This window comes from Anguilla anguilla, chromosome 6 (assembly GCF_013347855.1).
Source record: "Anguilla anguilla isolate fAngAng1 chromosome 6, fAngAng1.pri, whole genome shotgun sequence".
Taxonomy (NCBI): domain Eukaryota; kingdom Metazoa; phylum Chordata; class Actinopteri; order Anguilliformes; family Anguillidae; genus Anguilla; species Anguilla anguilla.
The window spans coordinates 53,678,018-53,698,764 of NC_049206.1; the positions used below are offsets into that span (position 1 = coordinate 53,678,018).

The following is a 20,747-nucleotide window of genomic DNA, read 5'->3' on the forward strand; positions in this document are numbered from 1 at the left end:
CTCTCTCTCTCTCTCTCTCTCTCTCTTTCTCTCTCTCTCTCTCTCTCTCCCTCTCTCTCTTTCTCTCTCTCTCTTTCTCTCTCTTTCTCTCTCCCTCTCTCTCTCTCTCTCTCTCTCTCTCGTTTTGCATCTCACGGCCTCCCGGATCATCACCTATCACTAGCAGTTTGTCTCAATCTGGCTGTGACACCCTAGCGGGTTCCGCGCTGCTGGCTGTGAACATCCTGCTAGTGGGTCTTGGTGTTTCAGACTCCAGCATACAGAGTATCAGGGACAGGTGTGTGTTGAAAAGCACACACACACTCATAAAAAAACATATGAAAGAGTGAATAAAAAGGTAAAAACACTTGTCACTGGGATTGTACCCTATCAATACATAAAATGGTATCCCTAGCCAGCGATACACAATTCATTTGTACACTTTTTGCTTATAAAAATACTCATTAGTAGCCAAGTAGGACATTATTGTACATTCAGGGTACATTTAGGAAGTATTTTTCTTAAGAATAAAAATGTGCCTCCTTTGCACCTTTATTTCTGATGGTGTAATATTCTCCAGGCTTTATATTTATCAGTAGATTTTTTTTTATTTTGTGATTGTTCCATTTGCAAACTGGGTTTGTAGCTCTGAGGTAGTAGGTTTGCTTCCCAGCTGGGAATGCCGCTGTGCCCTAGAGCAGGGTACTTAACCCCATTTCCCCTCAGTGTGTTTAAAACAATAAGTACACGCCAATGTCTAACTTAAATGGCCATTGGGTATTGTAAGAACTTAAACTGAATTGTTTCAGTGGACATGCCGCTGTATGAATGGGTTGGATGTAAAAGAACGTAAGCTCTATAGGTGACTCTGGATAAATGTGTCTGTTAAATGCCTGAAATGTAATTGTTATCTGAAATACTTGTTACTATTCCTATGGTGTAAAAAAGTGACAAGAGGTGTAAAGACACCATTTTGAAAACATCATTATTTGCGCTGCTTTATGTTAAGGATTATTATGTCTGTATTTTACACAGTCAAAAGTGCATGTCAGCTATACTGGATTGAATGCCAGTCCTTAATGGATATATTAGCAGACAGTGGACCCGCACATTTTTTCTCAATGAAAGTAGCTACCCTACTTAAGCGTAAGTGCAAATGGCTTTGGCAGTGGTTGTGCCTGTGACGTGTTTTTGCTTTGTGCAGGGCTAAGTGGATTAGTCCTAAAGTGGCTTATTGCCCCTGCAGAGAGTTCCCTCTCACATCAAGTGTGACTTGGGAGTCCCCCCCCCACACACATAAAAAACACTCTCTCTAATCTGCAGCGAGGATACTTATGAGATCAGCTCGGTTGCTTAGGAGAACTACACCGCTGGTCAGTGTCACTGCAGTCGGCCAGCGCTGCGGCAAATTAATCCAGCAGATAGAACTGACCTAATTTTGTGAAGAATACCGCATTATTAACGCGGGCTCAAGGGTGTAGGTTTAACTCTGCAGTCGCGCATTCACCGAGTAATCATGCACTGTTTACTGAAGTCTCCACGGAGCGAAGCTGGGACGAGCGTCCGCGTGCAGCCCAGACACTGTCTCACTATCCTATCCACACCTGAGGGCATTCCCACAAGCGAAGCTCAGGTTCCCCTCCCGTCAATCACTCACCGGTGACGAACGCAAGGCAAAGAAGACGGCAACGCCTCACACTGTAATATAAACATAATTGTCATTTTGAGGAATGAATGATTGAGAGCTGCAAGCAATAAAATTCTTTAAATGCTAATGTCGAGGACTGACGAAGCCAAAAAGTCGGAACTGCGTAATAGCGACGGCAGTGAATTCTTAAACGCGAAGAGTGCTGGTCGTTCGTTTTGCTTGTATTGCGTCTGCTGCTGCCGTCAGGAGTGTTCATATTTGATAATGTTGCTGCAATCTTCGGTTTGCTTAAACAAATTTCCTTTTGCAAACCAAATTTAGAGGTGAAATGCGGTTCCTTTCCTGTAGTAAGGGTTTAACAATGTGCTTGAGTGTAAACCGTGAGGATTCAGAATGACATCACATTAAATATAACAGATTATGTCTGATCTCGGGCATATTAGCCACACTGGTGGAGTTGCATCTCTTGTCCTTTTCAAAGTCATCTGAATCCTCAAATGCCTGGCGGACTGGGCTGGGCCCGTTTCAAAAGTACATTATCCGCCTGGTCTCACCACCCGGCTCTGAGAGACAATGATCAGCAGGTTGGCAGAGCTCGCCTGTCAATGGTTCACTCCCTTCTCCACACCTAGTTTCGCCGCCGGCGATGGTTCCGCCCCCTTCCTGTTGCGCGCTTGTTCAGAACTCACTGACTTAACCTCACATTCAAGGGCCTCGTCGTCACCAGCTTTTCTTCTCCCGGGATGCGCGGCCAGGATGTTTGCCATTCATGGCATTCTGATGAAGGCCTGACAATGGGTTTCGTAAAAAGGCTTGTCAGTGGTTTCGTGAAAAGGACTGAGTAAATAAAATGGAAGCATCATTAACTGAGGGCGAGAGTTGCGTCCGTTCATTGTTTCGGATGTTGCGTAACAACATTCTACCTTTGAGGAAAATTAAATGTCACAGATATATAAAGCTGGTCTGGCAGTGTGGCACGAGGAATAGCTTGGGCGAGTCGTACCAATGAGTGCCTTTCATCACATGCGTTTGGGCAGTAAATGCCCTGGGCTAATTCCCAGCCTGTAAAATACCTTGCCAAGAATACACATCACAGACCTTATAGCATAATGTTTCGTTGTGCTGTACATGTATTAGTACGCATTATTTAATGTTTTAAAGTCTGAATTTTGTTATTTCTATCCGTGAGTCATAAAATATCTGCATGTAAGGCTCTAATTAGCTTAATGATCAACATTGGCCAATTGTGTTTGTCTACATGACTGCTTGGACCCAGATGCTCACGTGAAGAGGACAAATCTCACATTTAAAAAAAGCAAACAATACAGGCAGAAGCCTCTGACAGGAAATCGCGTGTGCCCAGACAAAGGGGTCAAACTTCAAAGTCGAGAGCATGCTTCTCCTTCTCTCTTATTTTCTGCCAGCGACTGCTGAACTAAGACCCCTGGTGGTTGAACCGTGCTACTGACATTCACCTGTCCACAGCAGACATACTGTAAAGTAATATACATTTTGATTCCCACAAACACAAATATCTACGACTATAATACCACCAAAACATGAGCATAGTCATGAGTATATATTTTACAAATAATTTCATGGCATACACATTCTCTGCATACACATTCCTTATGTGTATGCAGAGCACAGCAAACAGCATTTTGTGTATCTCCATTGATGTACATGAGCAGAGACCACAGTTTTTTAAAATAGTTCAGATACTTCCCAGGAGGGTGTTTTGACCGCCTGTTCATGTATGACCTTTCTAGTTCCTTCAGAATGTTATTTGTGTGTAAGCTGCTTTCCATAGCACAGTGTGACACTACTGGAATTATTTCCTTGTAGACTGTACCTATACATAATGACTGATTAATGCGAAATTAGTGTTTGCAAAGTCCTTAGAACAAGACTTAGCTTTCCTAGAAAGGCGAACCAAGTTTTTTTTTCCTCATAAATTTCCTGGTGTATGACCAGGAGATATAAATAAACGCCAAAACAAAAACCTATTCATAGAAAGGAAGACAATCCAGTCAACATGTTTCGTGCCACACGCATTGCTTATTAGTATGTCTATAAAGCTATGTTTGTGTTTTTTCAAACCACAAAATAAGGTCTAAGTGTCACTATAATGTACGTTGACATACACTTTAGAAGCTAGCCCAGAAGCTACCTTCCTTCTTCCTGAGGTATCAGCACCAGGATGATGCCGTGAATGTGATTCACACTGAATGTGAATGTGGAATCGTATTCCAGTGATCCTAAGTCCCTCAGGCTATCTTTAAGATCTCCAGGTTTAGCCCATGGGTTTGAGTTTGCCTTCTGGGCCATTTTCTTCACAACATGTTGGGGTAAGATGTTCTTTAACTCTCTTCCAAGATTAATTAAATCACTCTTTCTTTAGAAAAATACCATTTTTATATCGAAGAAAGTCATGCAGTTACTCTTTCTAGCATTATAACGTTTAGATTTAATTAGAGTTTTGAAAAATTAGACATAAAGACTTCAATTTATCCATCCATCTGTTAAATAACTTACTTATTCCTGGTCAGGGTCGCGGGGGGTGCTGGAGCCTATCACAACATGCATTGGGCGAAAGGCAGAAATTGACCTTGGGTTAATGAGGTTGCCAGTCCATCGCTGGGCGCAATGAATTTACGTGTGTATATTTTGCTCTAACATGAGGAGGCATCTTGTTTTGAAAGAAATTCACACTCAGGCTCACTCATTACATCTCACACCTCTTCTCGCAATACATTTCATATCGTACTTATGCAGACTGTGTACTGGGACAGCGTAATGTGCCTTCTTATTTCCGAGGCTAAGATTAAATCAGTTGCGGGTTCCTGGGGGTCAGATCTAACTCAGCGAGCGCTATCCCCCCGAATGAACAGCGCTGAACTCTCCTGGCGCACACTTGCACCAGCCCCTTGCCTCCTCGAGACAGAACCGTGCGCAGTGGAACATTTTCACCAGGTTTTTTTGTGTCAGTTTTTTTTTTTTTGTAAACCCGTGGGACTCGACAGCTTTTGAAGTAAAAAACCGACAGAGAGGTAGGCCACTGAAGCCCTGCTGAAGGCCGTTTTCCACCCAAGATTTGGCAGCCATTTATTATTTTTTTTCCTTCTTCTTCTCCTTCTTCTTCTTCTCATCGGCAGGGTCAACATATTTTTCCAATTAAATGGATGTTTATACAACGCCTGTTCCAATTTTTTTTCCCTTGTCAAACACTCTGTGGTATATGTTATTTCAAGCTATTTATCACTGTTTACCACTCAGCCCTCAACAATAAATGCACTTATCTGTCACCAGCTCCGCTATACCAGACCCATTACAGCATGTAAGATGTAGTCTCACTTTTCTTACCCAGCTGTTGACACACCTTATATATGACTGCAGCCTTGTGTTTTACAGAAATCATTTTACATTTCCGTAAGATCCTTACATAACCTTCCACTCCCTATGTAGTTAGTTAGGATGTGATTCCAGTTTTATGTTTTGTGATACATAATAATACCCCTTTCAGCAAATTTCAAATTTGAAAATCGAATTGATGAAAGTAGACCACAGGTTCTATTGACTGACTGAACAGCCAGTTTTATATTCCTAACATTGAAATTCGGTCCCTACTGTCCCACTTGAGGTGTCTAATGAATATTCACAAAGGGAGGGGAGTAAGGCTAATACAAATGCAAGTTGCGGCTGACTCTTCATTAACATTAAAAACTCTAAATATAGGAACGGAAACATCTGTTACAAACTTCCGGGTAAGGAAGAATAAAGGGTGGAAGGAATGCTGGAGGTGGCCATCGAGTGGCCATCCCACACAATAAAATGTCCAGTGTTAATTCAACTCTTACAGAGTACATATGAGTCCACTAGTGACCATGTGTGCTCTGTATGAGTTAATTTAACACCGGGCATTTTATTGTGTGGGACACATTTCACTGTACAAAACCCATTCAGAACCTCTTCATATCATTGAGTTTCCTGCCTGAGGCCTCGAACGTGACACACGCGTCCTGATTGGACGGCGAGTAACCGCTGCGTGCATGCGTTAGCTTTGTTCAGTTCCACTGCCAGTCGTTTCTCCGCAGCCTCCCCACACTCTTCCTGTGAGTCACTCTTCAGATGACGGGAAAGGGGGACGCTTCTGTCAACATGAATGGGAACAGACCGCGGGGGGGGGGGGGGGGGGGGGGGGGGGGGGGCATGAGCGCACGCGCTCCACTTAAATCGATCCGCAGAAGTCCGAACGAGGGTTTTAATTCGTCTTTTGTCTCCCTCGTTCGCCTCAACGACTCCGCGGCCTTGCGTTCGCCAACAGCCTCGGGGGGGGGGGGGGGGGGGGGGGGTGTGCATTCCCTGAACCTAGCCTGTGCTTACTGTGCAAACTGTACTTAACGCATTCAAGACTGAGTAACTGTTACATAATCAGCACTGTACCTTATCGGACCTGTCTTTTGCAGTGATTCCAATGACCTTCGGCGTGCACTTATTGTACGTCGCCTTGGATAAACGCGTCTGCCGCAAAAATGCACTGTAATGTAATGTAACGAGCGAGGTGCGGTAAATCCACGGTGAATCCCATGAAATCCTCAGCTATCAGCCCATTGAAACCAGCAGTCAGTCAGAGAGAGGGCACGCGTCTCTTTCATTAACCTTTCCCTTCAAACCGGCTGAAAAACGGCCGTGGTTTCCTCACTGCTGTGGCTGTTACCAGGCAAGACGGCGTGATGTGACCGTGGCAACATCGGCGCGAAACAGTTCCTGTACTTCAAAATCGCTAACTCGCACACATTAATAAATTATATCGGAGATATTCACCTAAAAAGCGAATATCTATCTGCAGGTGATAAGACACTCTGAGTGCAATTTGTTTTCAGCGTACATACATTGGCATTCCTGCTCTTGGCTACTTGTCATTATCTCTGTGATTCAGTCCCCAATCTTTTCCACCTGAGCCACCTCTGGTTAAGGACAGCCATTTTATTGTTTCCCTTTCCTCAAGCTGTTACAGTTGATTTCAGAATCTTTGCATATGATGTCAATGACATGTTGAAATATTTTATGGGAACTGTATTGCAATGGTAAATTGTAAGACTGGTCTTGCCAAGCACAACAGAATTTTTAAAAAGGTAGACCGCATTATATAACATTTTTTTTTTTTTTTTAAACAAAACAAATCAAGCTATATATTGGCTTGATTACCACCATAATAAGCATAAGTAACAACATCCGGAATGAATTAAATGCAGTGACATTTTTCCCTTATAGCCTGATGGTGAATCTAATTGTATAATGGCCAGCGATTGAATCTTGTGCTTTCAAGCATTCGGGAAGAAATGGTCGCCAGCTGTGGCATTTTAATAGCACCTCTTTTGGCTCGTGGGTTCTCTCGCTGTGCAGTGAATCATACCTCGACAAAAGGGACTTTAGTAACAATCAGCGATGAAAAGTACTGCCAATGTACCCAATGACCAGAATTAATTGATTCCCCCACCTCCTAAATAACAGTACAGTGAAGTCATCACCGAGGTTTGGTTTAAACCAAAGCTCTTGCAAACCAGTTTAACAGGGGTTGGGGAAGATTTTAAAAAAAGACCTGGTACACATACATCTGTGTCATTGGGCTCTCCATATTAACTGGCAAGAAATGTGTCATCAATATTGTTGTCGGAAAAGCATGTTCGGTAATTCCACTTAAATCTAGAGGAGCTTTGAAAACTACAACACTACGACTATGACTAATTAGGGTAACGTGAGGACAAAAGACGCTAATTCGGAGGAGCACTAATTGTGAGCAAGGACAGAGGTAAAACAAGAGCTGGAAGAACCGCAGATGTGGTCTGGACTTCCTCATTAGACTGATTAGCCACGATTTGATGCTGATAAACATATGAGAATCTTCCAGCACGGTATCAGGCTTTTGTATACACACAGTGCCAGACGACCTCCCCAGTACAATGTCCAGCATTACATTAAATCTAACAGGGCACAAATGAGTCCAGTTGGGACCATATGTAGCCTACTCTGTAAGAGCTGATTTAACACTGAACATTCTACTATGCCGCATCTTAACAGGACCATTTGCATTATTTTTAGTCGGCGTGGCAACAAGGAAGCCATTGCCACTGCGTACGTCCTCCAGACCTCTCCTGCCACATGGCAACTTTATGTGCACAGAGAGGTATAAGTCATGAACATAAATTACCACAACTACAATGAGACACAAGCCTGTATTCAATCATCAAGTAAATGCAAGCATTACACTTTTTCTTCACAAAATCAGTTTGGCAAGTTAGTTTCAGTGGTTGCTGAACTCATCCAAACTGTGTTTATGAAGAAGAAAAGAATCTTGCTTTTAATAAAGTCCCTCTACACAGTAATTGAGCTTTTGCCCAATGCAAGGGATTATTCATGCACTAGATAAAAACCAGTTCACCTAAAAGACAACTTTGAACTAGGCCTATTTGTCTGCAACATCCAGTCAGTTGACATCTGCTGATACTTTTACCTGGTGAGTCATGGATTAACTGTCAATGTGATAATTATTACCTTATCCTACTGTAATAGGAAAACTAAAGAGTTAATTTAAATTTGTCCCGTGGGTCTATATTTAATGGTCTTACGGCACAAAATAAGCACTTAATTAGGTATGTGTCATTTGGGCACTCTTCCAGCCCGAGCCAATGTTCTCAAAGAAGGCTGTGTCTGGAAGCATATGCACAAGCTCAGGTAAATTGGATCCTGGTCAGCTGATCCACTTTAAGGCAAGGGGGGGATTTTAATAGCAGGAAAACACAGTAATCCCGAATAGCCTCACATGGCGTACAGCTAGAGGTCTCCCCCGCAAACAGGAATCTCATATTGCATGCAGAACCACGCGCCTGAAAGAGCTCCGAGAAGGGCCTCTGACGTGACTGGAACAGATTTTTTCCTGATATGTCAGCACAAATCCCCATCGGATCACGCGGGCTCGTACAGCCAAGGTAAAAAAAATTTTTTTTAAAAAGCGCAGGTGCATTCGCTGTTACTATGGTAGAGTGCTCTGTGCCGGGCTACATTTTACCCAAGTGGAAAAATACACCAAATCCAAGCCCACGTAAACTGCGCTCTTATGTGAGCACCTGTGGGAACACGTTCGCTATTCCGTACGGCGTTCGGACGCGCTCATGTCGGCCACGCTCTCTTGTGCCGTGTCTTTGAAGTTGAGCTCGACTAATGACACGCCGGGTCTGATGGGGGGGGGGGGGGGGGGGTCTGATTGCTCTCAAGGGGACGCGCTAAAGTTCCGTTAGTTTACCCCTCTTTAAACGAATCTTCATCTTATTTTCAAAACTGCCACACAATGCACAAATGGGTCTTTCTGCTGTTATATATTATGGATATCCAACATGGAAATGCATCTCAATGTGAAAAGCAGCTCTGCGAATATGTATCGCAGTGGCTGAGAGGTTTTTACTAACGGGTTCAGATCAGCCCTAAGATTAAATTGCACATGTACTATTTTAGTTTTGCAGGTTAATTAAATTAACCTTTACATGATCTGTAGATATTAACACCAGCCTTTAGGAAGAATTGCATTTAATATAGTCATAATATTGGCAGTATTGTTTCCTTTGGAATAAATGTAATCATTTTTAATATGTCCTTAGTGCTGTAATTTCCTTTGAGTGGGTTCTGGTTGGTTGTACAACAAAAATTCTGCATCATTGAACTGACACAGGAAACAAATGCACTGTTATTGTAAACTACAGCATATGTAGGCCTACTATGCATTGTTTACAACGCCATAGTTAGGCATTCTGCAAAAGAGAGAAAATCTAGTGGTAGAAGCCATGTTCCCGTGGTCTTTAATATCAGCAGTTAGACTTAAAGGAATGATTTGTTGAAGAAAGAGTGTTTTTTTTTTTCTCCCTTCATGGGAAGCAGAGTGTCATCGTCAGACCAACTGGCATAAGAGAGAGGAGCACGAGGTGTCAACCCAGAGGAGGCTTTCACCGCCCAAACTTCTCCGCGGGATCCGGGAAATGTTCTGAGAGCCTATCGGCGGACGGGAGCCAAGGCGCTCTCGCTTGTCGCTGTCAAAAGCCAGAACCACACTTGGTACCGGGTGAGCGCACATGCTGGGAGCAAATCCACCCACTTGAGCAGCTCGCATCGCTGGAAACTCGAGTGAACTCCCCCAGCTAGCCGCAGATCGTCGAGAACGTCTGCCCTTTGGCAGACCTCTGCTTCTCCGTGCGCAGGGAAATAAATAAAAAATAAAATAAAATAAAAATATGCCGCGGCACAATTTTCTCCCGACAGCGTCGGGAAAACCGTCAAGCAGCTGCGTCTGTCCTAAAAGAAGACCAGTCTTGAACGTCCTGCTCCTGACAGCAGAGCACAGGAAACAGAAAGGAAGTAGAATGTTCACATTTCTCTGGCAGCTCTCCTGTCATTCATATTGACTGGGGTTCTTCCATTAGAGGTGGAATGGGAATCTCCGCCCCCATCAGTGTCCCCAGGTCAAGGCAGTTAAAATGCTATTTAGCTCCTTGTGTGATTTTGTGTATCTGAGACCACAGACCAGACTTGTAATCTGCAAAACTCCATGTGGTTAATAGACTGAGACTGTCTGCTCTGAATGATATGTCTCAAACAATAAACTTATTTGGTGTTTATAATCTAATAACCTGCTGGTGTATTGTGGAAGAGTTCATATGTTCAATTCTGACAGCTTTCAATTAAGGACAATAATTCAAAATGTAGATGGCATAATGTGTCAATGGTTGAGAAATATAGACAGGTCTTTCACTATACTTATTTTTTAAATGCATAATATGTGAAAAATAGAACAAATTAAATAAATCCTTGTGTGTTCCTTTATAGCCTTATATGATGCTATTAGTTGGTGGGGCTATTGTCTCCTGTTTGTAATGTTGTCTTACGCAGCCAATAAAACATTTAACCACACAATACAGCACACACATGCTATGTCATTATGTGCTGTTTGCCATTTTTATAAAAGCCTTCACATTTAGCAATAAGCATGAGTGCTGACAAATCTGTGAGCTCATATCATTGCTAGGTTCCAAAGCACAGTGGGCTCAAAGTCACAGCAATGATTCTGGCTGTTTTGCAAAGTGTAATAAAAAATCTTTTTTAGCATAGGCCTACATGGTTGTAAAAAATTGAATTTAAAGAGGGCGATTATCTGCAGTGTTGCCTCTGTGCAGCAATGTAGAGTATCACTTTTCCTTTATGCTTATAATGTACTTTAAATCTAAAAATAAACAAGGCACACATATTCATAGTGCATAGGCTATTTGTGTTCTCTAAGTTGACGCAGTCTAGGATTTTATCAGTAGACACATCACCCTGTGATATTGCATCAGTTCAAGTGAATACGCGTAACTGTACTTACAATAAAAAAATTTTGAAGGCACAATTACAGTTTTAAGGACCATGATGAGGATAAACGATATTATAACTGTAGGCTATTCACAAATAGTATACGCAGTTTTGGGTAAATAATACCTTCTGTTAAAACATGATTACGCACAAAAACAGAAGCGTTTCCCGTGGCAACTTATAGTAATTTCATCCTATTTTCTTAAAATATCACTATAACGACCATTTGGAGGGGGTGCACTGCCTTTCGCATACAAATGACAGATGCGCTTCCAGTTCTAGAAGCTGCCACATTTTCTGTTACTATGACAACATCATCCCCCTCCTTCTCCGCATGCTCCTACACGCACACCTCCTACGCAGCCTCCTTTCTGCATCCCATCTCCAGGCAGCGACCTCCCAGCACTGAGAGAGACCCAGATAGCAGCATCATTCTGTCAAGAGGATACAGCCAAAGACGAAAACGAAAAGAGAAACATGGCGCTCATTCCTTCCCAGGTTTTAAGGGTAGCGATTCTCCTGTCGTATTTCTCCATCCTCTGCAATTATAAAGCAATTGACATGCCCGCTCATCAAACTTACGGCGGTAGCTGGAAGTTTTTAACATTCATAGATCTGGTAAGTGTTTGTTGTTCTCCTCTAGTGCCTAATACGGCGATCACTCATGGTAGAACGTCGTGTAATATCTATGGTACTGTACTACCATTCCTAACCTCCTACACTAGAGATGGGCCTAATACGGTGTGTTATATATAGCCTAGCTCGTGGGATATGCCTCTGTTTACCTCACTATTTCGAGTTACCTGCACTGGCGCGTACATGCAAGCATCAACCTAGCCCACACCCATTTGCAGACCCCCCCTTCATAATGGCCGGTGACACTCGTGGCCTTCATTGTTAGATTTGGACCGCCTCATGAATCACAATGACAACGAACAGCTGTCTTCTTAGGATATCCGAAGTACCGGGCGATGTAATATCGATAGAGTAACAGCGATTTTCATAAATGTTACCCGTTTTGTTATTTTGCAAACGGAATGCGTAAAGGGTACATGTTATATCACGCGTGACGATTTATTTTTTGTTATTTTTGTATTCTTATTTTGTTTGTTTTTCGTTTAGATGCCACTTGCTGATTATTAGGCTATAGCCGTTTACAAGCCTTAATGACGTTAGTTTTAACGACTTTTTTTATTTATGAAGAGACATTGCTTGATTAAAACCATAAAACGTGTTTGTATTCATTCTTATGAAAAAAGTTCCATAGGGTGAGCATAGATTGTAGAACTCCTGATATGTCCTATTAAATACAAGTGTTATATTTTAAAGGTATTAAGAATGGAAATTTTTGTTTGAAAATATAGGATGTACAACCCCCACTACACCACCACACACGTCCTCACATGCGTGTGCATGCGCCCACACACTTGTACACAAGCATCACCTTGCATTTCAGCTTCAGGTACTTCGACAGTTTTCAGTAAACAAGTGATCATTTTCCATTTTTTGCTTTTGAAAATGAAAAGGCTTTAAAGTAAAGCAGACAAACAGCAGTGGTTATATTTTATGTATTTGTTAATTATTTTATCTAATATACATATAAAAACTTCATATACAAAAATTTAATACATTGAATTTGCTTTTCATGAAAGGCAAAAACAGGAATTAATTTAAAGGGTAAATTTACAAGAAGCGTTTTTCGGTATGCAAATTGAAAAGCATAGAACCAGCAGAGAATTCTTTAGTTACCTTCATTTCCCTCCAGTCTGAATCTTGAGACTCTCCCTCTCTCTAACACATGAGCAATGAATTAGTATTTTCTTTTAATCTCCCTGCAACAATTTAAGTCCAGTAACATTTTTTCCAGGCTCCATATTAGCCTTTAAAATATGTACAAGAAACAGACCTGCACCAATTGTAGTCATTTGCAATCATTTTTAAAAATTGTATCGAATTGATATTTCTTAAATTTCTTGTTGAAAGTAAACAAACTCCATCTCCTTCAGTCCATCTGCCTCCAGTTCCCAGAATGCACTTTGAAGCCAGTTATGGTTGCTTAGCCTATTAGCAAAATTCTGGCTTTCTGTTTAAATATATGTAAATTCTTTTTCCAGTGTGACATACAGTAAAGCATGCCAGGGTACAAATAATTGACGGTGTATACATTGTGGCTTAGCTTTTGGCACCTGTACTTACTGTACGTCAGAAGCTGAACGATCAAAAGTATCTGTTGTGGAATTACATTAATGATATGCTTTATAAATATACAGTGATTTGTTGTAATATACAAGATGATTAGTTGTCTGTTTGGGGAAATACATGAGAGTTAGATCAAACTGGGTTCCACAGGTCTCCATCAAATATTTACAGTTACTGGAGAAGCAAATTTTGCTGAAAGTTAAAGTGGTTGGAAAGTCAGAAAGAGTTGTAGGATAGATGAGTCACTTCTAAAAATTAATGTAATAATTCAAACATCAGCAAAAAATAACATCTGCTAATGTTGCATATTCATTTCCATTCTGCTATTCTAACTTCTGGATAACCTGCACATTACATGAAGTATTTTTTTTTTCTAATTCAATAAAAAGATGCCTTCAGCAAGGCATGTCCATGTGTTATTTTAATAGTGTTGCCTAATGCGGCAAACTGTCAGCAAACTGTTTTCTCACGTTATAAATTCATCTACTGTGTCCTGACAATGAGAGATACTCTGACTGTTTATGAGGAGCAAATCAAAACTGTAAAAATTTGTACCAGCGTGACAAGCGTGAAAGATTGAGCTGGCATGAGATAATTCATACTACTGTTGGCTTTTTTGTTTTAATACGTTCTGATATCAATACTATATTGTGCTGATACAGAGGGAGGTGGCAAATAAGACAGATGTTTTTAACTTTATGGGATGGGAATCTATTGCTGCAGGGAGACTTTGGACCCTGTTGGCAAGCCAGCAGGAGCAGGGAAAGATGAATGTTGTGGTTACAAAAATGCATTAGGAAGTGCAATGTCTCACAAAGAGCCTAGTTACCTTAACCTAGAAATATGAAGCTTTTCAGTATTTAAGCATTAAAAATGGGACTCGATTTGGCTACTGTTTGAAATGGGCACCTTTTGTGGCTGTATTTTAAAGGCAAAATCTACAAAAAATATATAGGCAAGGGGGTATTTCTTATGGAAGCAAATCAGGTTAAGCACTTCAATTTATGATACAAAGACAGTGCCCAACCTGGGTATTGAACCTGCAACCTCTTACAAGCTACAAGTTAGCTACAAGTTCCCCAACCTATGTGTTACTGTATCACCCTATGTAACTGCGGGCAAGGGTATTGAAATATTGAAAATGAGAAAAAACGTATTTTCATCATGACTGATTCAGTACCAAGTGCAAGGTTCAGGATAGGGTCACTCTGATGGGACACTGTAGGACCCAAGCAGTGAGTGAATCTGCATTGTAACACTTAAGTTAGTTCTGATATGTGTTCAGCAGGACATCAGCACCTCACCTGCCGAGGGTGAAAACTTCCTTGTTTCTTTTTCAGAAATGAAAATGTTTTAATTCGAAGCAAGAATGATTCTTATAGGTCTATATGTACTGTCGCACATTGTTGTCCTTAGAACCAGAGGTATCCCACTCACAGCATGTCTTAAAAATAGAAAACCTAACATATCTTTTAAATATTATGTTCATAATGTATTGCAGTATTGTAGTATGTTATTTTATATTGCTTTTTCGAAATTCATCCATAATATTTGAATGTTTCTGTTTCAATGATAGCTTTTAAAGTCACTGTAACATTAAAGTTGCTAGCACAGCTCTGTTTTCAGTATTAGTATTTTTCGGTTCATTGGTTCGTGCCCAAAATGTTATGATTTTAAAACGGTACAGTTATTACCTTCTTTACCTCTGTAGGGCTGGCTCCCATGTGATCGGTCATATGTCTCAGGTGCGTGGTAAAAGCAAGTCTGTCTAGCTCAGTGGTGTGTGGATCACGTTCCTGGCCTGCTCCCCCCCAACCAAATCCCCCCATCACCCCCCTCTCCGCCAGCACCACCCCCTCAGGGGCCTCAGCACAGGTGTCCAGAGGAAGAGAGGGCACTGCCAAAAGCAGCTATGTTCTTTTCAGGGCAGTGAGGTGGATGTCAATCACCTGACCGTGTGGTTAGTTACAGAACTGTGTGCTCGCTCGCCAAAGAGCTCTCTTTATTACAGAAACCTCACTGCGAGTGCGATGCTAGGTTGCCTGCTTCACTTCTTACACTTTTGTCCATCAGTTCACGCCACCAGATGCACTGAGCATGCTCAGAGCGATGCTTTTCAAGCAGGGCCAGGTGCGAACACAGCCGTAAGTTAAATTCAGTACTGAATTACATGGGGATTATATAGAACTATGTTAAGTGTCATCATAATCATACAACAGGAAAAAAATTTTACAAGGCCGCAAGAAATGAGGCTCTCCTGGTTCACGGAGCAATCTTATCGTTGGCTTTGCACAAGGCTATCGCTATGGAGATAGGGTATACCAGCAGCGGTATAATAGGTAAAAAGCGCCAGTCGCCTGTTGCAATGCTTTAGATCGTACTGCTGATTGAAACCAGTCTCACAACAAGCAGCTCTGTCAATAACCTCTGGGACGTACAGTTTATCTACATGCATCATTAGTGTCACTCGAAAAAAACAGCAGGATGGCTAATTCAATTGTTTTAGGCATCTAGCTGGATTCACAGAGCAACTGTAATTAAATTCATGGGGAGCAGGAAACGTTATATTTGCTTCAGACATATCTGTTGATCAAGACGCGCACAATCCATCAGCAAAATCCAGCCATTAAACAGTGCAAGCTTTTGAGCTTTTCGACCTTGGAATTAGAGGGTTTTGTCTACTCAGCAGAAAATGTAGAGATATGAAGTCTCCATTCATTATATCTATTGTCTGTAATGCATTTCTCAATTGTTGTACCTTTTCCAAAGTAATGTAAATACATAACATGAAAGATATGATATTGCACGTATTATTTTTTGGGAAATTGTTTTTGGAATGGAGAACGGATGTGGGACTAGACTTTTCTCAGTTTTGTCTCCTATGAATTTTAACATGAACTCTTCAGGAACATTCACAAAATGGGTAGATTAGGGGGTACAGATCTATTTTTTAAATCTTGAATGCTGTTCATATTTAACAGACAGCATTGGTCAATAAGCAGAGCATCCCTATTGCTGTATTTTTTTCTCCAGAATCATCAGTTGCAACCCACTAATGCTAGGTTTCTTGCTGCCAAAAATAGTTTTGAAATGAAGGAAAACAATAAATGCCTTTCTTATTTTATTTAATATTCAACATATAAACACAATTCTGTAGGTGACTGAAATAGAAATAACATATCCCTCAAATATGAAAATTATATTTTTGAACAAGCAAGTATAGTCTACTGTAAGAAAGGCTGGGGGAAAAGTTTGTCTAAAAATAGTCCATTTTGAAAAGTCAATAAAATATCTTGAAAGGCCTTATTTTTGTATGGTGCTGCTCATTGCAGTTTTACGACCTTTTGTTTGTTTTTGTTTTTATCACTGGTCATTATTCGAATCAAATCAAATCAGGTTGCCCAGTGAAGTACCCCAAATAATCTTCTGGCACAATAACATCAGATAATTTGCCACAAAAGCCCATTACACATTTATATGAATTCCTGTTGTTTCCACTGCTCCCGTAAGCCTATTGATTGTTTAGCTTGAAAAAAAAAAACCATCTAGATTCACACTGTTTATTCAGTTTGGGATTTGAACTATCTGAACTGGTCCTTTGCAGCCTATTTTCTGTTCCCGGCTAAAGACGTTGAATTGTGTTAAACTCTGAGTTTATGACCTGCATTGTAGGCCAGGAATTATTGTGGTTGTTCTTAAGTACCTCTGATGCTGGGCAGGGTGGGGGCCGGGGCAAGCGTACAGAGCTAGTAAATGGTTTTATGCCTGGCTGTTGGCGTTAGTTCGTTGTGAGAAGTCTGTTTTTTTTCTCGAACCAGTTGAATTTAATTTAAATGAGAGGAAACCTGGACGGCAGTCATTTTTATCGTAGCTTCGGGCTAACGCGCTGACGGCCACAAGAGAAGAAAAGAGCAGAACTGTTAGAGAAAACGGGCAGAAAATGTTTTTCTGCTAATTCTTTCTCAGGGAAGAGGGTCTCATAGACTTCTGTGTGCTGTGGGAAGCAATGTTTCCAACCCAAAAGATAATGCTACGACTGCTATAATAAATTAAACTGTGAATTAATGAGATTTAAAGTCACACTTTTCAGCTTTCAGTAGGATTTATTCATTTTTTGTCTAATTTTTTTTTGTGGGGGAGGGCTGGGTTGATTAAAAAAGCTCCACTATGTCCATCTTCTTAATGTAATGCAGAAATAATCTTCTGCCTTAAATCCTGGTAGTGCTTATGAGAAGACTTTGACAAACAACAAGCTTAAGGAGTAGACATTCAGGGGGAAAGTAGTGTATGTAATTTACTTTTGCTGCTAGGTAATGGTTTACTGTGTTACTAGACTTGTAAAGCTCTGTTTTGATGATGTAAAGGCCGTCAGCAAATGCTAGGGCAGGTGCTGGCGCAGATTCAAAAGAGATGTGTCCCAGTCGTAATTTATCATTTAGCTGTACCAACACAGGTGATGCAAGGTGTATCAAGGTTGTGTTCAGTTTGTGTCAAAGGCGTAATGATTGTGTGACTGCACACCTTCACTATCCCGGTTTGCTATCAGTAGCTAATTTCACTCGCTCTCTCATGTTTGATCAACCGTTATGCCCTTAGCATGATACATGATTAACTTTCAAATATTTCTGCTGAAGAAGTACAGATGAATCTGTGTAGTGTAATCTGTGCAATTTGTTTGCACTGCTCCAAATGCCACCCCCAAACTCCCCCCCCCCCGCCCCCCAAAATACCAGCCCAGCAATGTTTCACTCGCCAAGCCTGAGGGGGCTTAGAAACAAAGACTCAAAATGCAAGGCTTGGCACAAAGTTACTTTTGTAGCTCCACAGCACTCAAAAACATCAGTCCGTGACAGGTGTATTTGTGCTTGCGACTGGGCTTTTTGTTTCTACAAAGTAGACCTCGTAGTATGCGATTCGCTGTTTCATTATACCAAAATAGCTTTGAGGGCAGCTTAGGGTCACACATAGAAGGTTCAGACTAAGACGTGTAAATACAAATGATGCAATAGGAGGCAACGCTGCGATTCCCGACTCATGTGGCATGGTTCTCCAATGCTCCACACACTGAGTGCACAAACAGCTTCTGGTTATTTTTAATATTCCCTTTTTTGAGGTGACCCCATGGGAACATCTGAAGAGGTGCTTCATCGGGACCAACAGGTTTTAAAATTATCCGCGTGTTGTCAACATATTGGATCCATCGCTGCTTTTAAAAAATGGCAAATTTGAAATTCAAAACAAGTCTGTTATAAGCAACATATCAGCCTCTTTTGTTATTTCTGAAATGGCATTTTAAGATTAATACTGAACTATTGTTTGAATAATTCCTTGAACGATAAGCATGTTTTATTCATTCTGCATAAAAAAACTAAGAAAAGGTATATCTTTCCCTTTGAATTAGACTGCAATAAAATAATTAAAAAATAAAAAAGCATAAATAAAAAAATAATCAAAACGTAATTGAAAAATAGCTATAATGTAACTTAAAGCAATCAAAAGTTTGAAATGTCAATGAGTGTGATGATGTAGTTGCAGGTGAATATGAACTAAATTTGGTAAAATGTTAAATTGCAACAAACAGAACCCTTTATTAATTAAAGAAAGCTCATAGTATGTCATATTAATTTAACTTTCACACTTTCTAAGCAGTACTGTCCCTTAGTACCATTCTTTATGCTCATATGCAGTTGCAGATTCAAATTGTTCTGTTTTGCATTTCTCCTACTTTCCTTATTAGCTACATAAATCAGAAAGCAACTTGCCTGTCAAGCAATCCCCAACAATCTATTTCACGCAGCTATTGCCCATAGACTGCAGTACAACTAGCAGCTCTGTCTGTCCTGAGTTCACCCCTTTTACAAGAGCAAATCGGAATCAGAAAAGGGAAACAGCTATTGTCCAAGCTATTGGACTGAAGAGTGGAATGTGCTATGTAGGACAGAAAATCTACCTTTCATCAGATTGGATGTTACGCAGTGGAATTATAGCCACCTGCTTATTTCCCTGCTCATCCTAGTGACAAATGGCTTTTTTTTCTCTGTCATAGCTTACAAAAGTTAAACATGGCGATTTAGCAGTTAGCAGCTGTCGGTTAACTGGTTGTGTTCTGATATGGGTATTGCATTGAATTGCTTGTGCTGGCAGAGAATGGTATGAATGAACAATGCACATGTAATACCATTCTGAGTGGACAAAATGATGTACCTCTCATCAAGGTGCATCAGCAAAGTGGACTGAAGAAGCAGGAATCCTTTAAGGTGTGAGATCACAAATGTGTGATTAGAATGTTCTTAACCAAAGATTCTATTGCTGATGTAACAAGACAAGACTGGTAATTGTAAGCAATGGAGTTTTAGAACACTGAATTAGAATGTTGAAAAAACATCCCAAAAAACCTACTCTGTCACTGTCACCGTCACCTGGTGATAGTAGCCTGTTAGCCAGTAGCGATCATTAGTGGACACTGTTTTTCATTGTGTGGAAGTTTATAAGAAATTGAGGGTCTGTGATGGATTTTTTAAAATTTATATACAACTCATAGTTGACTCATGACTCATTGAAGTTCCAGTATGATTTCCAATTTGTCTTTGAGTGGCATTAAATGGATTTGAGGAGAGTTTCCATTAGGACCTATTCCCTCTCAGTCACCTTTGGGTTTCTGGGGGTTTGCGTGTCCTCATACTGAACCATGTCCTCCTCTGACCTGTTGGTGCAGAGAATGCAGAGAGGGTAAGTCATTGGGATTTTGTTTTTGCACTTTTTAAGATCTATTGATATGTGGATTTGTAATGATTCGCAGGTGGTGCATTACACAAGTGTCTTAAATCCAACTCTTAGGTCAGAATAGCGCAAAGCTCTGAAGTATTATTCTGATGATCAAATAATGAGAAAGCTGCCTCAGTGAAAAATAGGCTTTCGGTCCAAAGGTCCAAATATGGTGTGTGCGTGTGTTTCATGTGTGCGTGTGTGTGTGTGCGTGTATGTGAGTGTGTGTGTGTGTGTGTGCGTGTGCTTGTGCGTGTGTGTGTATGTGAGTGTGTGTATGTGTGTGTATGTGAGTGTGTGTGTGTGTGTGTGTGCATGTGCGTGTGCTTGTGTGTGTGTGTGTATGTGTGCGCTTGTGTGTGCACGCTCGTGTGGAAATGTTTGTGAATTATGTGTATGTGTGTGTGTGTGTGCGTGTGTATGTGAGTGTGTGTGTGTGTGTATGTGTGTGCTTGTGTGTGCACGCTCGTGTGGAAATGTTTTTGAATTGTGTGTGTGTGTGTGTGTGTGTGTGTGTGTGTGTGTGCACACTCGGGTGGAAATGTTTGTGAATTATGTGTATGTGTGTGTGTGTGTGTGCGTGTGTAGGTGAGTGTGTGTGTGTGTATGTGTGTGCTGGTGTGTGCACGCTCATGTGGAAGTGTTTGTGAATTATGTGTGTGTGTGTTCATATGTATGTCTTAGTATTTCTCTCATTTTTGTTAGTGCTTTTTAGAGCCGTATTCTGTACTGTCGTCATCTCCATTATGCAGCATCCAAC

General features: G+C 41.0%; 1 protein-coding gene across 1 annotated transcript in view; it reads left to right on the forward strand.

Annotated features, from left to right (window-relative positions):
- The first annotated feature begins 11,364 nt into the window (after positions 1–11,364).
- The window catches only part of aig1 (androgen-induced 1 (H. sapiens)), a 35,313-nt gene continuing 25,930 nt past the window's right edge, over positions 11,365–20,747 (forward strand). Inside the window, exon 1 of the mRNA XM_035422814.1 lies at positions 11,365–11,641. Within this exon, the coding sequence (XP_035278705.1) occupies positions 11,501–11,641 (141 nt within the window). The 5' untranslated portion in view covers positions 11,365–11,500. The remainder of the gene's footprint in view (positions 11,642–20,747) is intronic.